Source organism: Lutra lutra, chromosome X (assembly GCF_902655055.1).
Source record: "Lutra lutra chromosome X, mLutLut1.2, whole genome shotgun sequence".
Classification (NCBI taxonomy): Eukaryota; Metazoa; Chordata; class Mammalia; order Carnivora; family Mustelidae; genus Lutra; species Lutra lutra.
In genome coordinates, this window is record NC_062296.1 from 57386216 (window position 1) to 57403611 (window position 17396).

Below are 17396 nucleotides of genomic sequence, written 5' to 3' on the forward strand. Positions count from 1 at the left end.
CTGGTCTGAATTCAAACCTGATCTACTGTCACTAGTCTTTCCCTATTAATACTTTGTGCCTTAATCAAATCTTCCACCACCATTAACCCTCTAATTTGTTGTCTTACATGGAAAAAAGGACCAGATATGATTTGAGATAGGAAGATTATTATGGATTATCCAGATGAGTCCAATGTAATCACAAGGATCCTTTTGAGAAGGAAGAGGAGGGTTAGATTCAAAGAACGTGTGAAGGTGGAAGCAGAAGGTCATGGAGACTTGAAGATGCTACACTTCCTATTAGGTCACTATTTTACGTTCAGTGTCCTTCTAGTCTGACCTAGAAGTAAGATTTTATTTTATTTTTTATTATTTTTATTTTTATTTATTTATTTGACAGAGAAATCACAAGTAGGCAGAGAGGCAGGCAGAGAGAGAGGAGGAAGCAGGCTCCCCGCTGAGCAGAAAGCCCGATGTGGGGCTTGAACCCAGGACCTGGGATCATGACCTGAGCCGAAGGCAGCGGCTTAACCCACTGAGCCACCCAGGCGCCCCTAGAAGTAAGATTTTAAAAAAAGATTTTATTTATTTATTTGAGAGAGAGAGAGAGAGAGAGCAGAGGGGGAGAGTGAGAGGGAGAAGCCGACTCCCTGCCAAGCTGAAAGCCCGGTGTGGGACTCGATCCCACAACCCTGAGATCGTGACCTGAGCCGAAGGCAGACTTTACTTGTTCTTTTTCTCCATCCATGAACCTTGATAGAGGTCTTAACTATTTCACCATCGATACTCCTCTATTTTGTAGATCTAGAATGTGAGCCTTTGTTAACTATTCAATCCCATTCTGGGCTGACCTCAACGCTAGTCTTTTGTTAAGTTTTCTAAAATCAATGCCCCTTAGGCTCTACATTAAACCTCTGCCCCTCTTACTTCTTTCGGCTTTGACATGGGCTGCCAAAGGCCACATCTGCCCACTTTAAGAGACCGGGGCAGAGTCTGGCCTGTGAGTGACAAGAGGGAGCGGACCTTCTGTGTTCCAAGGAGCCAATAGAAGAGCAGGAGAGTCCTGAGGCGGGGCCTTGAGTGACCAACGGGTAGGGGGCTCAGCTCCATTGAAGGCCGGAGGGCTCTGACGCGAGGCTGTTAGAGGTGGGCCGGGAGTGTGGAGAAGAGACTACACTACGTCCAAAGACTCTTCACTTTCACCAGAGGTTTTAGAAACGAGGCTTCTGCAGAGGAATCTCCCAGGCTGTGCTTCTACCTTCTGGCCTTACCAGTCCTCCGCCCCCCTCCCCAGATCCCGGTTCCCACCCAACACTCCCGACCTGCACGTCGCCCCGCCTTTGCTCAGGCCCGGCCTCTGCAGAGGACCGGGAACGCCCCTTCACCCTCCCGGAAAAGTCCTCCACATCCGAGCTTCACACTGCTTTCAAAGCACTAATTCCGAATACCCAGCCTCGAAAATATCACGGGGACTCCCCGTCCCCTAAAATGCCTATCTCTTCTGGTTGGAATGGGAGCCTCCAGAAGCAGTGTGAGGCCCTGGCCGGCGACAGAGTTCCTGGCGTAGCCCGAATGACGCCATTTTTGTTACTGGCAGAGCTCGGCTGGGAGGCTGTTGCTGAGCCTGCGAAAGATAAGCTAATGCGTCATCTAGAGTTACCAAGGAGGGCTGGAGGGGAAAGGGAATTTCGGGCGAGGCTGAGCCTGCTTGTGGAAGCAGGGAGCCAAGCTCGTCTTGAGAAGGAGCTTTGGGGTCCTGAGAGCAGAGCCAGGGTGAGGGACCCGGTTAAGTGATGCGGGTCTGTGTGGTCAGTGATGGGGACATGTGGAAGGACCAATGAAGGGGTTGTTTGGGCTGAATGATGTGGAGAGCAGTGATAGGGAAGGGAGTCTGTAGGACTGTGTGTGGGATATGCGATGAATTTATGGAAGTGAGTGGGGGGGGTCTGTAGGTGAGTGATGGGGTTTCTAGGAAGTGAGTGAAAGGGGTTTGTGGGGTGAGTGAATGGGGTCTGGTGAGTGATGGAGAGTTTTTTGGGTGAATGATGGTGGATCTGGGGTGAGCAATGGGGTGGTCTTTATTAGGGTGAGTGATGAGAGTTCATGGGGTCAGGAGTGGGCAAATATAGGGTCAATGTTGGGATTCTGTGGGGTCCATGATGGGTGGCTCTTTGAGATCAATAATACATCCATGAATAAACAAAAATCCTTGCCCTTGTGGGGTCAACATTCCAATGGAGGAGTCAGACATTGAGGCTTTACTTTATTTCCCTGATGACTGCTTTTTCATATATGTATTGATCTCTTAGATCCTCTTTCGTGAGGCACCTGTTCAGATCTTTTGCTCATTTTCTTATTGGATGTCCGCCTTTTCCTTATTGATTTGTAGGACTTGTTTTCATATATTCTGATAACTACTCCTTTAGCAGTGGTATGTGTTTTGCCAATATTTCCTTGATTTTTTGGCTTCTCTTTTCCTCATTGTGGCTTTGAATATTAAGGTTTTCAGTTAACTTTGAGCTGTAAAGCACAGTGTAAGTTTAGAGTTTTGTTATTCTCAAGTTAAAAAGCAGACAATGTCCTCTGTAATTTAGGATGAGAATTAATTTTTTATGGCACTGGGAAATAGCGTGTTGCATCTCTGAAGACTTCGGTGCCATGACAGCCAGGGAGGAGTTCTCTGCCTTTTTTTTTTTTTTTTAAGACTTTATTTATTTATTTGACAGACAGAGATCACAAGTAGGCAGAGCAGCAGGCAGAGAGAGAGGGGGAAGCAGGCTCCCTGCTGAGCAGAGAGCCCGATGTGGGGCTCGATTCCAGGACCCTGGGATCACGACCTGAGCCGAAGGCAGAGGCTTAACCCACTGAGCCACCCAGGTGCCCCTAGTTCTCTGCTTTTTGTTTTTCCACCAGCTCACCCTCTAGTCACTGGCTGTGTGATCATGGATAAGTTACTGAAACTTTTAGGCCTCAGTTTCCTCACTGTGAAATGAGGATAATAGTAGGGTCTATCCTTTGAGGCTTGGATGATAATTGAGTTAATACCGGATTATTATCTATTCACCATGGTTTTGTAGCACTTATCTTGTACGGATTGTCCATGAACTGAAGATCAGCTCTATTCGTGTGATTCCCAAGAAAATATAATGAAAGAAATCAAATGCCAAGTAATAAGATTTTGTCAGGTAGCGTTGAGCTTTGGAGGGCCACAAACCATTGCGATTATCTTAGGGGTCAGATGTTTGTTGTTATTAAACAATTGGGAGTGTGATCTTGTGGTCTGCCTTGTCTTCATTCTGCAGCTGTATTTCCATGCTATTAACTTTATTTCCATATTACTACTAAGCTCATTTCTATGGAAATTTTTTTTTCAAGATTTTATTTATTTGTCAGAGAGAGAGAGAGCGAGCACAGGCAGACAGAGTGGCAGGCAGAGGCAGAGGGAGAAGCAGGCTCCCTGCCAAGCAAGGAGCCCGATGTGGGACTTGATCTCAGGACTCTGGGATCATGACCTGAGCTGAAGGCAGGTCACTTAACCAACTGAGCCACCCGGGCTTCCCTCTGTGGAAATTTTTAAACATTCAGCAAAATAAGAGGGAATTCTATAATAATCCCCCATTATGCCCATCACCCAGTCACATCAATCGTCTCCTGATGGCCACTGTTGTTTCACCTAGACCAGGGTATGGAAAACCAGAGGCAGTGGGCCATATTGGCTCGCTGCTCTTTTCATGCAGCCATAAACTAAGAATGGTTTTCACATTTTTTGATGTTTGGAAAAAAATCAGACTATGTTGTGACATATGAAAATGATATAAAATTCAAATTATAGTGCTCATAAGTGAGGTTTTTAAAGAGTATACTTAAAAAAATTTTTTTCGAGTGAGACAGTGCCATGGGGGGAGGGGCAGAGGGAGAGGAAGAGAGAGAGAGAGAGGAGACTCTTAAGCAGGCTTCAGGCTCAGTGTGAAGCCCGATGCAGGGCTTGATCTCACTACCCTGAGATCATTGACCTGAGTTAAAAATCAGGAGTCAGACTGATTTTAACTGACTGAGCCCCCCAGGTGCTCCATAAATGAGGTTTTACTGGAACACAGTCAATAAACAGAATTGGCTTATATATTGTCTCTGGCTGCTTTCAACCGCTGAATAGTTAGTTGCAACAGAGACCATAGGCTTCACAAATCTGAAATATTTACTATCTGTCTCTGTACAGAGAAAGTTTGCCAACCTGTAATCTAGACCGCCCATTTATTTCTCCCTCCTAGGTTGTTTTCTCCTTGTTATTGGTAACATAAAATGCACATTTAAAAAAAAGATTTTATTTATTTATTTGACAGACAGAGATCACAAGTAGGCAGAGAGGCAGGCAGAGAGAGAGAGAAGAGGAAGCAGGCTTCCTGCAGAGCACACAGCCCGATGTGGGGCTTGATCCCAGGACCCTGGGATGAAGACCTGAGCCGAAGGCAGAGGCTTTAACCCACTGAGCCACCCAGGCGCCCCTAAAATGCACATTTTTTAAAAAGATTTGACAGAGAGAGAGAGAGAGAAAGAGCGAGCGAGCATGAGCCGGAGGAGGGGCAGGCAGAGGGAGAAGCAGACTGCCCGATGAGCAGGGAACCTGATATGGGACTCCATCCCAGGACCGTGGGATCATGACCTGAGCTGAAGGCAGATGCTTAACTGACTGAGCCACCCAGGTGCTCCTAAAATGCACAAATATTAAGTGTATAGCCAAATGAATCTTTACATATGTAGTCCTTATTATTTTGAAACAAATCCCAGATATATCATTTCATAATAAAGACTTCATCATGTACCTGTAAAAGATAAGGTCTTAAAGGTCAATACTGTTATTCAAGGTAAAATAATTAACAATAATAACTTCAGATCATCATTGGTTAAATTTTGTAATATCATTAAATATCTAGTCAGGGCTCAAACTTTAATGATTATCTCAAAGATTTTTTTGTGTATTCAAATTAAGATCCAGACAAGGTCTGCAGTTTACATGTGGTTGCTGTGTCTTTTGAGCCTCTTTTTTTTTTTTTTAAAGATTTTATTTATTTATTTGACAGAGAGATCACAAGTAGATGGAGAGGCGGGCAGAGAGAGAGAGAGAGAGAGGGAAGCAGGCTCCCTGCCGAGCAGAGAGCCCGATGCGGGACTCGATCCCAGGACCCTGAGATCATGACCTGAGCCAAAGGCAGCGGCTCAACCCACTGAGCCACCCAGGCGCCCTCTTTTGAGCCTCTTAATTGTCTCTAGTGTTACTTTAAATGGTCACCTGCTTTTCCATTTCTTGGAGGTTCCACAAATTATTTTCTCAGTCCTCAGTGACTGGGCATTTGGTTATTTTCAAAACTGTGGTGTTCTTGACAAAGTTGTGATGAAAGTTCTTTCAGTTAAATCTCTGCACGCATCCATGATTATTACCTTAGAAAAAGTTCTAGAAATGGAAATGCTGGTCAGATGATAAACACAGATTATCAATGAATTAACAAGCAACACATGTTACATTCAGCCATCGAAGAGTGGTTAAACCCAGCTTGGTTTCTGAAGACTCTTCTGTACCCCACCGCACCCCCAATTGCTTTCCGAAGAGAAACAGAAAATGACTGAGTCCCAGGTAAGTTGTTTGTTTCCTGCTTGTTTTTCCCACAGTAAAATGAGAAAGGACAATACTTTGAAAATAAGAATTAGAGAAATTTAGACAGAATAGAAGATCAAGATGCAGGTAAAGTTGCTGTTAAGATACATAGATTATGTGGCCTTACTTCATATAAACTGAGCTAAACATTTTACCTTCAAGCTTCCTGGCAGCCACAGGGAAAATGGCAAACAGGATACGTTAGATGGCTTGTATTCTCCATCAAGAGAAAGTTCATCAGTCCAGCTCTTCAGCAAGTCACAATTTCTGGGACTTAACTTAAAAAATTTTATTGCTGAGTTTTCCTAAAGGCCAGTGGTTTTCTGCTCAGTGGGGTATCATCAGTAGTTGTTTCAAAGAGGCGCTTTTTAGTTAAAATTTTCTGGCAGAGGCTTGGAGGGTGGATGGTTTCCTGGTTTTCCATGGCTCCTTTGCTGTCATCACATAGTTTGTGGGATCATGCCCCAACACAAGGCCAGTTCCTTCTCTGCTCTTCCATTTTATGTCTTTTTTAAAAAATAGTTTTTAAATTTTTTTTATTTTTATTTTTTTAAAGATTTTATTTATTTATTTGACAGACAGAGATCACAAGTAGGCAGAGAGGCAGGCAGAGAGAGAGGGGAGGAAGCAGGCTCCCTGCTGAGCAGAGAGCCCGATGCGGGGCTCAATCCCAGGACCCTGAGATCATGACCCGAGCCGAAGGCAGAGGCTTTAACCCACTGAGCCACCCAGGTGCCCCAAAATAGTTTTTTAAAAAAGATTTTTATCCATCCATTTGAGAGAGAGAGAGAATACGAGTCGGGGAGAGGGGCAGGGGGAGAGGGAGAAGCAGACTGCCCATAGAGCAGGGAGTCAGATGCAGGGGTCAATCCCAGGACCCTGGAATCACCACTGGAGCCGAAGCCAGATGCCTAACCGACTGAGCCACCTAGGTGTCCCCATTTTATGTCTTTTTATCCCTTCTCTGCAAGGGTAATGTATATATGGTGCAAAAAATGTAAATAATATTGCAAAGTAAAAATTAGAAAGGGAAATATCTCTTTAATGTAACTTCTGCCCTCTTCCCTGGTATAACTAGTGTTGTGTAGTTTGGGGATGATCCTTCCAGATACATATAACCCCTGCGTGTATAGATACATATGCATGAATGTGTGTGAGTGATTTTATTATTTTCATGTATTTTTCTTTACCACACACACTATATCTTCTGTAACTTTTAAAAAATGTATTGATAAAACATTACCAATAAATACAGCTTTTATACATTTTATTATGGAAAATTTCAATTTTGAACATACACAGAAGTACATTTTTGTGAACTGCTTGTCCTTATCTCCCAGCTGCAAATATTATCAACTGATGGCCAATCTTGTTTTATCTATGGTCAATCTTCATCCACTCCTGTCATCCTCCTCCTCATCATTATCATCAAGCCAGTCCTTTATTAATATTTTTGTTGAGGATTTTTACTACTCTGTTCATGAGACATATTGACTTGTAATTTTTCTTGTATTTCTGTTTATGTTTTGCCATCACAGTTAGGTTGGCTTTATTTAACAAGTTGGGAAGTATTCTCTGAAAGAGTTTGGGTAAGATTACTATTATTTCCTTCTTAAATATTTGGAAGAGTTCTCCAGTGAAGTCATCAGGGTGTGGAGTTTTCTTTGTGGATAGGTTTTTGACTATGAATTTGACTTATTGAAAAAATATGGTACCATTCATATTTTCTATTTCTTTGTACATTGGGTTTGTTAAGCTGCGGTTTTCAAATAATTTGTCCAGTTTGCCTAAGTCTAAATCAGGGGTCAGTAAACTTTTCCTGTAGAGGGCCAGATAGAAATATTTAGGCCTGTTGGCCATATGGTCTCTGTTGCAACGACTCAGCTCTCTTTTTGTAGGTTGAAAGCAGCTGTAGACAATATGCAAACCAATGAGTGTGGCTGCGATCCAGTGAAATTTTATTTATGGACCCTGAAAGTTGAATTTCATATAATTTTTACATGCCACAAAATATTGTCCTTTGGCTTTTTTCTTCAACCATTTAAAAGTGTAAAAACCATTCTTAGCTCATGGGCCAGATTTAGCCTGCATGCCATAATCTGCTGTCCTATGATCTGCATCGTCAAATTTCTTGTCATAAAATTGTTCATAGCATCCTTTTATTATTCTTTTAATGTTTGTAGGATACCAGCCCCTTGTTGATGGACTTTTTTATTTTATTTATTTATTTTTAATTTATTTTTAAAAAGATTTTATTTATTTGAGAGAGAGACTGAACACACAGAGGGAGAGTGAGAGGGAGAAGCAGACTCCCAGCTGAGCAGAGAGCCTGATGTGGGATTCGATCCCAGGACCCTGGGATCATAACCTGAGCTGAAGGCAGATGCTTAACTGACTGAGCCACACAGGTGCCCTGCTTATTGCTTTCTAGAGGCTTTTTTATGAGTGATAGGAATTTTGAAGTACACATTACAAACTTCTTTTTTTCTGGCTATGTGTTGATTTGTCACTCAGCCTTATTGGCTGTCTCCTCTCACTAGATTATGAGATGCTTGAGGGAAGATATTTTTTCCAGCTTTCTTTCTGGCTCAATCCCCAGTTCCTAGAACAATCCCTGGTATTCAGTGGGGTCTCAGTAACAGCTTTCTGCATAGATGAAATTTTTTTCACTTAACAGTGTGTCTTAGAGATTGTTGCATATCAATCCTTGTTGCTTTTTATGGTTGTATGTGGTATTCCTTTATGAATTTTTTTTTAAAGATTTTATTTATTTATTTGACAGAGAGAGAGATCACAAGTAGACAGAGAGGCAGGCAGAGAGAGAGAGAGAGAGAGAGGGAAGCAGGTTCCCTGCTGAGCAGAGAGCCTGATGCGGGACTCGATCCCAGGATCCTGAGATCATGACCTGAGCCGAAGGCAGCGGCTTAACCCACTGAGCCACCCAGGCGCCCCCTTTATGAATTATTGAAGCATAATTCATTTGATCCTCATGAGGTTGTCCTCATCATTTTGCTGTTATAAATAGTACTGTAGTTTTTTATTTATTTATTTTATTTTTTATTTTTTTTAAAGATTTTATTTATTTATTTGACAGGCAGAGATCCCAAGTAGGCAGAGAGGGAGGCAGAGAGAGGGGGGGAAGCAGGCTCCCTGCTAAGCAGAGAGCCCGATGTGGGGCTCGATCCCAGGACTCTGGGATCATGACCCGAGCCGAAGGCAGTGGCTTAACCCACTGAGCCACCCAGGTGCCCCAGTACTGTAGTTTTTAAAAAAAGATTTTATTTATTTATGTGATGGAGAAAGAGAGAGATAGTGAGAGAGGGAACACAAGGAGGGGGAGTGGGAGAGGGAGAAGCAGGCTTCCTGCTGAGTGGGCAGCCTGATGCAGGACTCAATCCCAAGACCCTGGGATCATGACCTGAGCCAAAGGAAGATGCTTAACGACTGAGCCACCCAGACACCCAACAGTACCATAGTGAAATAACTTCACATGTGCTGTTTTGTTCACATATCTGAATATATATGTTAAGTAATTTCTAGAAATGGAATTGCTGGTCAGATGATGTGCACATTTAAAATTTTAATGGCTATTATCAAATTAATTGCCCTCAAAATATTTTGTACCAGTGTATACACACAATTTGAGTGTGCTCTTTTTTTGGTATCTTTACCAACTTAGTGACTTATCAAACTCTAATCTTTGATAATATGTAAGAAAAGCATGATGTTTTGTTTTGGTTTAATTTGCATTTCTCTTCATGTAAATGAATTTGAACATCATTTTCCATGTTTAAAAGACATTTGCATTTCCTTCTCTGTGAATTGATGGTCGTGTCCTCTGATTATTTTTTTAAAAAAGTGAAGTTGTTGGTCTTTTTCTTTGTGCTTTGTAGGAGCTCTATAAGTTGAGGAAATTATCTCTTTGTCCATTTTATGTGTTGTGCACACATCCACTCCCCAGTTAGTTGCTTGTCCTTTGAGTTTGTTTATGATATATTTTGTTGTGCAATACAGAAACTAGTCAGATTTATCACTGTTTTCCTTTGTGGCATCTAGGTTTTGTAGCATGCCTAGTTAGAAGATTTTTCTCCACTTTAAACTTATTTTAAAAATCTCTCCTGTCTTTCTTTATTTTATGGCTTCTCTTTTTCTTTGTTTAAGTTTTTGTTGTATCTCAAATTTATTTTTGTGTATGGTGTGAAATAGGGAGTCTGTCTTTACATTTTTTTCTAATAGCTACCCAGTTTTGAATAATCTGTCTTTTTTGCAGTTATTTATTTATTTATGTATTTTTATTTTATTTTAAAGTAACCTCTACTCCTCACATGGGGCTCAAATTCACAAACCCGAGATTAGGAGTCACATGCTCCATCGACTGAGCCAGCCAGGCGCCCCTGAACTTATTTAAAATACTCCTTTCTTATATATTAAATGTCCCATTTTTATTTATATCTAGCTTTAGACTATTTGTGCTGTTCCACTAACTATTCTTGGCAATGGCAGAATTTTACAAAGTTTTTCTCCTTAAGTAGGCTACACAAAAGTGCTAAGTAAGTATCCTACAGGTATTGCTGTGGTAAAAATGATCAGAATGAGCAGATTGTACAGGAATGTGCTGTCATAGGAACCAGTGACATATGAAGATGTGGCTGTGGACTTCACCCAGGAAGAGTGGCAGCACCTGGATGCTGCTCAGAAGACCCTACACAGAGATGTGATGCTGGAGATCTATGGCCACCTGGTCTCTGTGGGTAAGGGCATATTCTCCATGGAACAATGAATTGAATCCTCTTCATCCTTCAGAGCTGTCAAGACCATGACCTTTATGATTTTCCATGAATAAAGTCTTCTTTTATAGCTTGCACTTTCCATTCATATTTTTGTTATATCTGAAATTTATATTTGTGAGTTAAGGATCCATCTTTCCTTGGGAGGCCCCTGAAACTGCTTCTTCTCCTCATGGATTTCTGAGCTGCCAAGGCCAAGACAATTATACTTTTCCCTTAACAGGGTGTTCAAGTATAAAACCAGGTATAATCTTCAAGTTGGAACATGAAGAGGACCCGTGGATCATAAAGAGTGAATTGTCAACATGGATCCACTCAGGTGAGTGAGAATTGGGTAGATGGCTGAGAGGACATTTTCTTCTTCTCTGACATCAGTGGCCTCCTTTCTTTCTTAAAATTCACTAGGCCTTTTTTACAGCATCCATCTTACATTAGCACCTTCCTAACACTTCTGTTTGTTGCTGTTTTCTTTTTGGTTCCTATTTGATTTTATATTTTTCTTCTTCTTTCAGACAGGGAGAAAAGCCTTGACTCCTCCCAGCAGATCATTTCAGAACTTTCATTTCAAAAGGAGGTATTGGAGAAAGCCCCAAAAGATAATTCATTGTACTCTCTCTTAAAAGCCTGGCATACTGATGGTCAGATAGATAGGTATCAAGGAAACCAAGACAAGGTTTTGAAGCAGGTCACAGTCCTTAGCCATGAAACATTGGCCAAGGAGAAAACCCCCAAATATAATACATTTGGAAAAATATTTGGTGGGTGCATAGACCTTGGCCCTTCAAGTAAAAAACTCCATGATTTTGATTCATGTGAAAAGAGCTTGAAATCTAATTTAGACTCACTGACATGCAATAGGAGCTATGCAAGAAAGAACCCCATTGAGAGATTTGGATGTGGGACACCACTTAGCTATAGTGATTCCTGTACTGTGCCTGAGAAAATTTATACTGACATGAAACCCCATGGACATAGTCGATGTGAAAAAGGTCTTAATCATGAACAAGTCCATATTCAGTATAAGAAAGATCAAGCTGGTAGGAAACCCAATGTTTGTAGTGAGTGTGGGAAAGGGTTTATTAAGAAGTCACAGCTTACTATACATCAAAGAATTCATACTGGAGAGAAACCGTATGTATGTGGAGACTGTGGAAAGGCCTTCAGTGAGAAATCACACCTCATTGTGCATCAGAGGATTCATACTGGGGAGAAACCTTATAAATGTACTGAGTGTGGGAGAGCTTTCTCCCAGAAGTCACCCTTCATCGTTCATCAGAGAGTCCATACTGGAGAGAAACCCTATGAATGTTTTGAGTGTCAAAAAGCCTTCTCTCAGAAGTCACATCTCATTATACATCAACGAGTTCATACTAGAGAGAAGCCATTTGAATGCAGTGAATGTGGGAAAGCCTTCTGTGAGAAATCTCACCTTTTTACACACCAGGCAACTCATACTGGAGAGAGACCCTATAAATGTACTGAATGTGGGAAAACTTTCCCTCGGAAAACACAACTCATCATCCATCGGAGAACACATACTGGAGAGAAACCCTATAAGTGCAGTGAATGTGGAAAAACCTTTTGCCAGCAGTCCCACCTCATAGGGCATCAAAGAATTCATACAGGAGAGAAACCTTATATATGTACTGACTGTGGAAAAGCCTTTTCCCAAAAGTCACACCTTACTGGACATCAAAGGCTTCATACTGGTGAGAAACCTTATATATGTACAGAATGCGGAAAAGCCTTCTCTCAGAAGTCCCCTCTTATTATACACCAGAGAATTCATACGGGGGAGAAACCTTATGAGTGTAATGACTGTGGTAAAACCTTCTCCCAGAAATCACCCCTCATTATTCATCAGAGAATCCATACAGGGGAGAAACCCTATGGATGTCCTGAGTGTGGAAGGGCCTTTTCCCTGAAGTCACATCTCATTATACATCAGAGAGCTCATGCTGGAGCAAAACCATATGAATGTAGTGAATGTGGAAAGGTCTTCTGTGAGAAGTCTCCACTAGCTGTTCATCAGAAAACTCATACTAGGGAAAAAGCCTCTGAATCTGCTGAATATGGGATGGCTTTTTCCCGGAAATCACAGATGATCACATATCAGAGAACACACACAGGGGAGAAACCGTCAAAATGCAGTGACTGTGGAAAGGTGTTCTGCCAGCATATACACCTTGCTGGACATCAGAATCCATATAGGAGAGAAACGTTGTGTATGTACTGATTGTGGGAAGGTCTTCCCAGAAGTCAGATCTCACTGTGCGTGAAAAAACTCACACTGAACAGAAATCTATGGATGTGTTGGACAGGAAGAAAATGTGGCACCTCCTTTACTGTAGAATAGCCTCATATGCTGCTAAGTATTTCTTTTTTACTGTAAAGATTTTATTTATTTATTTATTTGAGGGGGTGGGGAGGAGGAGTGGGAGAAGGACAAGCAGACTCTGTGTTGAGCTCGGAGCCCATCGTGGGGCTTGATCTCAGGACCTTGAGGTCGCTACCTGGGCTGAAATTGACTGAGCCACCCAACCACCCAATTCTGAAGTATTTCTGATTACCCCTCCACAGAATGATCTTGTCAGGTTCTCAATACTGTAAATTTGGAATGGATTTGTTCACCCTCAAAGTATCCTATCCCCCCTCACGGAATAAATGTGTCTGGAACAATTAGCACTGTTTTGGTGTTATTTGGTCCTTGAAGGTATTGTAGAACTCTCCTTGAATTTATTTGGGGATGGTGCATTTTTTGAAAGCAATCTTTCTGTATTTCTTCCATCATATTTTCTCTTTTTAGATTACACATATATTTATGTTGATATACCTATCGATATGTAGATATAGATATATGAATCCCTGTAATTTTCATAAAAATCACCCATTTCCTGAAGATTCTTAATATATTTGTGAAATTTTGAAAAGATATATTTGTGAAATTTTGAGCAAAGTGATCTCATATGATTCATTTGATTTTCCTCTAAATATGGAGTTATTTCTCCACTATCATTTCTTATAGAGTGTATTTGTGATTTTTTCCCCCCTCAGGTAAACTAATACTTATGTTTTGTTTATCTTATGTCCCCCCAAAGACCAATTCTTGCATTTATATAATTTCTCCATTTTCTAATTCATTCATTGGTACTTTTTATTTCATTAAAGTCCTTCCATTTTCTTTTCTATTTCTTCTAACCTCGTTAGTTGAATGTGTATGTCAATTAATCTCATTCTTTCTGGTCTGTTTATAGATGTGTTTTGGGCTGTGTATTAATCTGAGAACTACCTTAGCAGTTTGTGGTTCAGTCTGAGAGTATTCTGGTTTTTGATAGGTTAGTCCTACTGTATAACCCAATATTGTTTGTGGATATAACAGATCTATTTAGTCTTAGGTCTTTCAGCGTATTTCCTGTTGTGCATCCTGTTTTTATTGCTTTTATGTCTTTTCATCTTTCATCATGTGTTCTAATTTCTTTTGTACTGTTCTGGATGTGTTACTTGTGTTCCAGAGCATAGCAAAGGGATGTATGCTTTCAAAAGGTTTTCAGGAAGCTAGCAGAATTATGGTTTCCATAATCTTGATAACTCATAGTAGCAGAGAGATGAGATTTGAGGCTGCAAAAAAGCATGATGGCAAACTTTTGATCATAAATGTTCAGAGGACTTTTTTTTTTTTTTACCTTTCTGCTTAATGCCATGATTTAAGGTATATAATTTCTCTTACAGTTCTTTTGGGCAGAGATGGTTTTATTTTTAGCTCATTCTTTCACAGAGAGTAAAGCCTTTTTGTTTCCAAATTTATGTCAGCAGTCTTTGCCCACATTGAACAGGACATGTTCTTGAAAACTGTAGTGTGAGTGACTTTGGTTTGGTGATTGTTCTTGAAGTGAAGGATACGCAATAGTGAAATGTCTGTTTGCTGTGGTGTGGCCCAGCTTCTGGGGTCTGGTCTCTTACGGAGTCAGTGACTTGCAGCACGCCACAGCAAGAATGGGGGAATTTCTTAAAAAATGTCCCAGAGTGTGGATGGGCATTATTACTTCATGTGCAACCAATCTTTACTGAGCATGGCAGGCACTACTGTAAGGATTCTGTAGTGAACAAAGCAGACCAGAAATGTCCCTGTCCTCATGGAGAGATGGACAATAAAAAATTATATATTATATTAAAATACATTTATATAATGTGTATCATATATAAGTGTATTTTTAATATAGTAAAGAATAAAATAAAAAGCTTAATATAACATAGATAATATTTAAGGGTTTCTTAAAAGATGTATCTCCAACAGAAACTGATTGCAAATAATGATCCAAGATACAAGAATGATGAGCAAAAAAAGTGATAAAGATGTGGGTAAATTAAAATGAACAGTAACTACAAAACCCAGTAATGATAAATCATGGGTATAAGAACAAGACAGAAATAAAATGTGCATGTTACACTTAGTAGGAAATATATTGACTAAATTTAGACTTTACTAAGTTCAAATGCATGCTAAAATTTCTAAGGTAACCAGCAAAATAATAGAAAGAGTGTACAACTTCCAAATTAAGACAGTCAAGAAATGGATGGTGTATTATTTCCTATTGCTGTTATAACAAATTACCATAAACTTTGCAGCTTAAAATAACTTAGATTTATCTTAGAGTAGGTCATAAGTCGAACACAGATCTCACTGGGCTAAATCAAAGTGTTGACAAGGCTACATTTATTTCTAAGCTTTCAGAGAGAATTCATTTACTTGCCCTTTCTGGCTTCTGGAGGCTGTCTGAATTCTTTGGCTCATGACCACTTTCCTTCATCTTCAAAGCCCTCAAGTTACAGCTCTATGACTCTTCCCACATTGTCACATTTCTCTCTGACTATAACTGGGGAAGGATTTCCACTTCTAAGCACTTTTGTAGTTGGATTAGACCCACCTTGCTAATCCAGGATAATTTCTGCATCGCAAGGTCTCTAACCTTAATCATATCTGCAAAGACCCCTATTCTATGTAAGGTAACATATTCACAGGTTCTGAGCATTAGGGCATGGGTATTTTTGGTGGTCATCATCCTGCTTATCAAAGGTGGATTAAAAAAAATCAACCTAAAAGAAGACAAGAAGGGAGACAAAAATATTGAAAAATAGTGTTACAAATATAAAGCACAGAATAAGATAGTCGAAATACATATATATATATATATAGAGAGAGAGAGAGAGAGAGAGAGTCAGTCATAACAAATACAGATGAACTGTACCCACCAGTTAAAAGAGAAAATTGTCAGATTGTATGACATAAAATCTAGCTGTATGCCATTTTAAGAGACATACTTAAAGTCTAAAAACATTATCAGGTATTTTCAGAACAGCATTACACAGTAACACTCTTGGGCTTCACATATTGTTGAGTCAGCATATATATTGTTTCCCCACAGAATATGCAGGCTTTGAGTTGACAGAGAGATAGTATATGATGATAAGTCTCCATCTGTCCCTATTTTATTGGAGTTATTTTTTTGACTCAAGAATAGCTGTTGAATTTTATCAAATTACCTTCTCAGCGTTCATGGAGATGATCGTATGACTATTCATTTTGATCCATTATATAATAAATTATATTAACAAATGCCCTTATATTGAACCCTTCTTGCACTAGTAGAATAAACTTCATTTGCTCGTGCTATGAGCCAGCATGCAGCAGACAAACTTTTGCTGGTATTTTAGTTAGTAGTTTTGCATTGATCGTTGCAAATAAAACTGATCTGTAGCTTGCTTTTTTGGTCCATATTTTTCAGATTTGTTTGATTCAATTATGTTGGCTCCCCACAAACCCTTTAGAAGTGTCCCTCCCTTTGTTACAGAAGAAACTTGCCCAAACTAATATGAAGGCAACCAGGACCACATGACAAAAGATTAAAAGACAAAAGCAATGGAAACAGCATGAACAATAGGAAATAGACTGGGAGATCTAAGACCAAAAAGCTCTGTCATGTGTACAGACAAAATCAGGGTAAACTTGTCTACTGAAAGACCAAATATATTCAGTTTGAAATACAAAGCAAAACCCAAAATACAGGACACCTGGGTGGGTCAGTGTATTAAGCCTCTGCCTTCGGCTCAGGTCATGATCTCAGGGTCCTGGGATCAAGTCCCCCATTGAGCTCTCTGCTCTGCAGGGAGCCTGTCCCCCACCCCCGCCTGCCTCTCTGTCTACTTGTGATCTCTCTCTGTCAAATAAATAAATAAAACATTTTAAGAAACTTCAAAATACAAGAGATAATTTGGAAAGATTAGAAGAAGGACAAATATAAAATCATTCCTGACAATTGCAAACAAAAGGAAGTGAGAAGAGAATCTTGACATCTGAAAATGTTGAGTTTAGGACAATTAGCAACAAGTGACAAAATATAGACTGATTTTATTTTATTTTATTTTTTAAAAAGATTTTTATTTATTTATTTATTTGACAGACAGAGATCACGGGTAGGCAGAGAGGCAGATCAAGAGTCACATGTCTACCGACTTAGCCAGCTAGGCACCCCAATAGTTTTTTTTTTAAGATTTTATTTATTTACTTATTTTAATTTTTCCGTGTTCTAAGATTCACTGTTTATTATTTATTTGACAGAAAGAAGAGAGAGAGAGAGCATAAGCAGGGGGAGTAGCAGGCAGAGGGAGAGGGAGAAGTAGGCTCCGTGCTGAGCAGGGAGCCTGATGTGGGACTTGATCCCAGGACCCTGGGGTCATGACCTGAGCCAAAGGCAGAAGCTTAACTGACTGAGCTTCCCAGGCACCCCTTGATATTTATAAAAAAACAAAAACTACGGGGCACCTGGGTGGCTTAGTCGGTTAAGTGTCCAACCCTTGATTTCAGCTCAGGTCATGATCTGAGGTCATGTTGTGAGATCGAGTCCCCTGTTGGGCTCTGTGCTGGGCTTGGAGCCTGCCTAAGATTCTCATTCTCCCTCCCGCTCTGTCCCTCTCCTTCTCTA

At 40.4% G+C, this 17396-nt stretch overlaps 1 protein-coding gene across 6 annotated transcripts; it reads left to right on the plus strand.

Moving 5' to 3' along the window:
* The first annotated feature begins 1393 nt into the window (after positions 1–1393).
* Positions 1394–13098, plus strand: ZNF630 (zinc finger protein 630). Of its 6 annotated transcripts, XM_047716757.1 has the most exons (5): positions 1651–1752; positions 5504–5608; positions 10254–10380; positions 10640–10735; positions 10929–13098. In XM_047716757.1, the coding sequence occupies exons 2-5, from the start codon at positions 5594–5596 to the stop codon at positions 12650–12652; spliced, it is 1962 nt and encodes a 653-aa protein (XP_047572713.1). In that variant the 5' UTR covers positions 1651–1752; positions 5504–5593; the 3' UTR covers positions 12653–13098. The 6 variants fall into 6 exon arrangements, with proteins under 6 accessions (XP_047572711.1, XP_047572713.1, XP_047572716.1 ...); XM_047716755.1 differs by lacking the exon at positions 5504–5608 and having other exon boundaries at positions 1394–1752; XM_047716756.1 differs by lacking the exon at positions 1651–1752 and having other exon boundaries at positions 5254–5608.
* Positions 13099–17396: the final 4298 nt, after the last annotated feature.

Coding starts and splice junctions, on each gene's coding strand:
- ZNF630 (XM_047716755.1), top strand. CDS start 1,468: ATGCCTATCTCTTCTGGTTGGAATGGGAGCCTCCAGAAGCAGTGTGAG. Junction 1,753..10,253: donor GTCCTGAGAGCAGAGCCAGG/GTGAGGGACCCG, acceptor GTGCTGTCATAG/GAACCAGTGACATATGAAGA. Junction 10,736..10,928: donor GTCAACATGGATCCACTCAG/GTGAGTGAGAAT, acceptor TTCTTCTTTCAG/ACAGGGAGAAAAGCCTTGAC.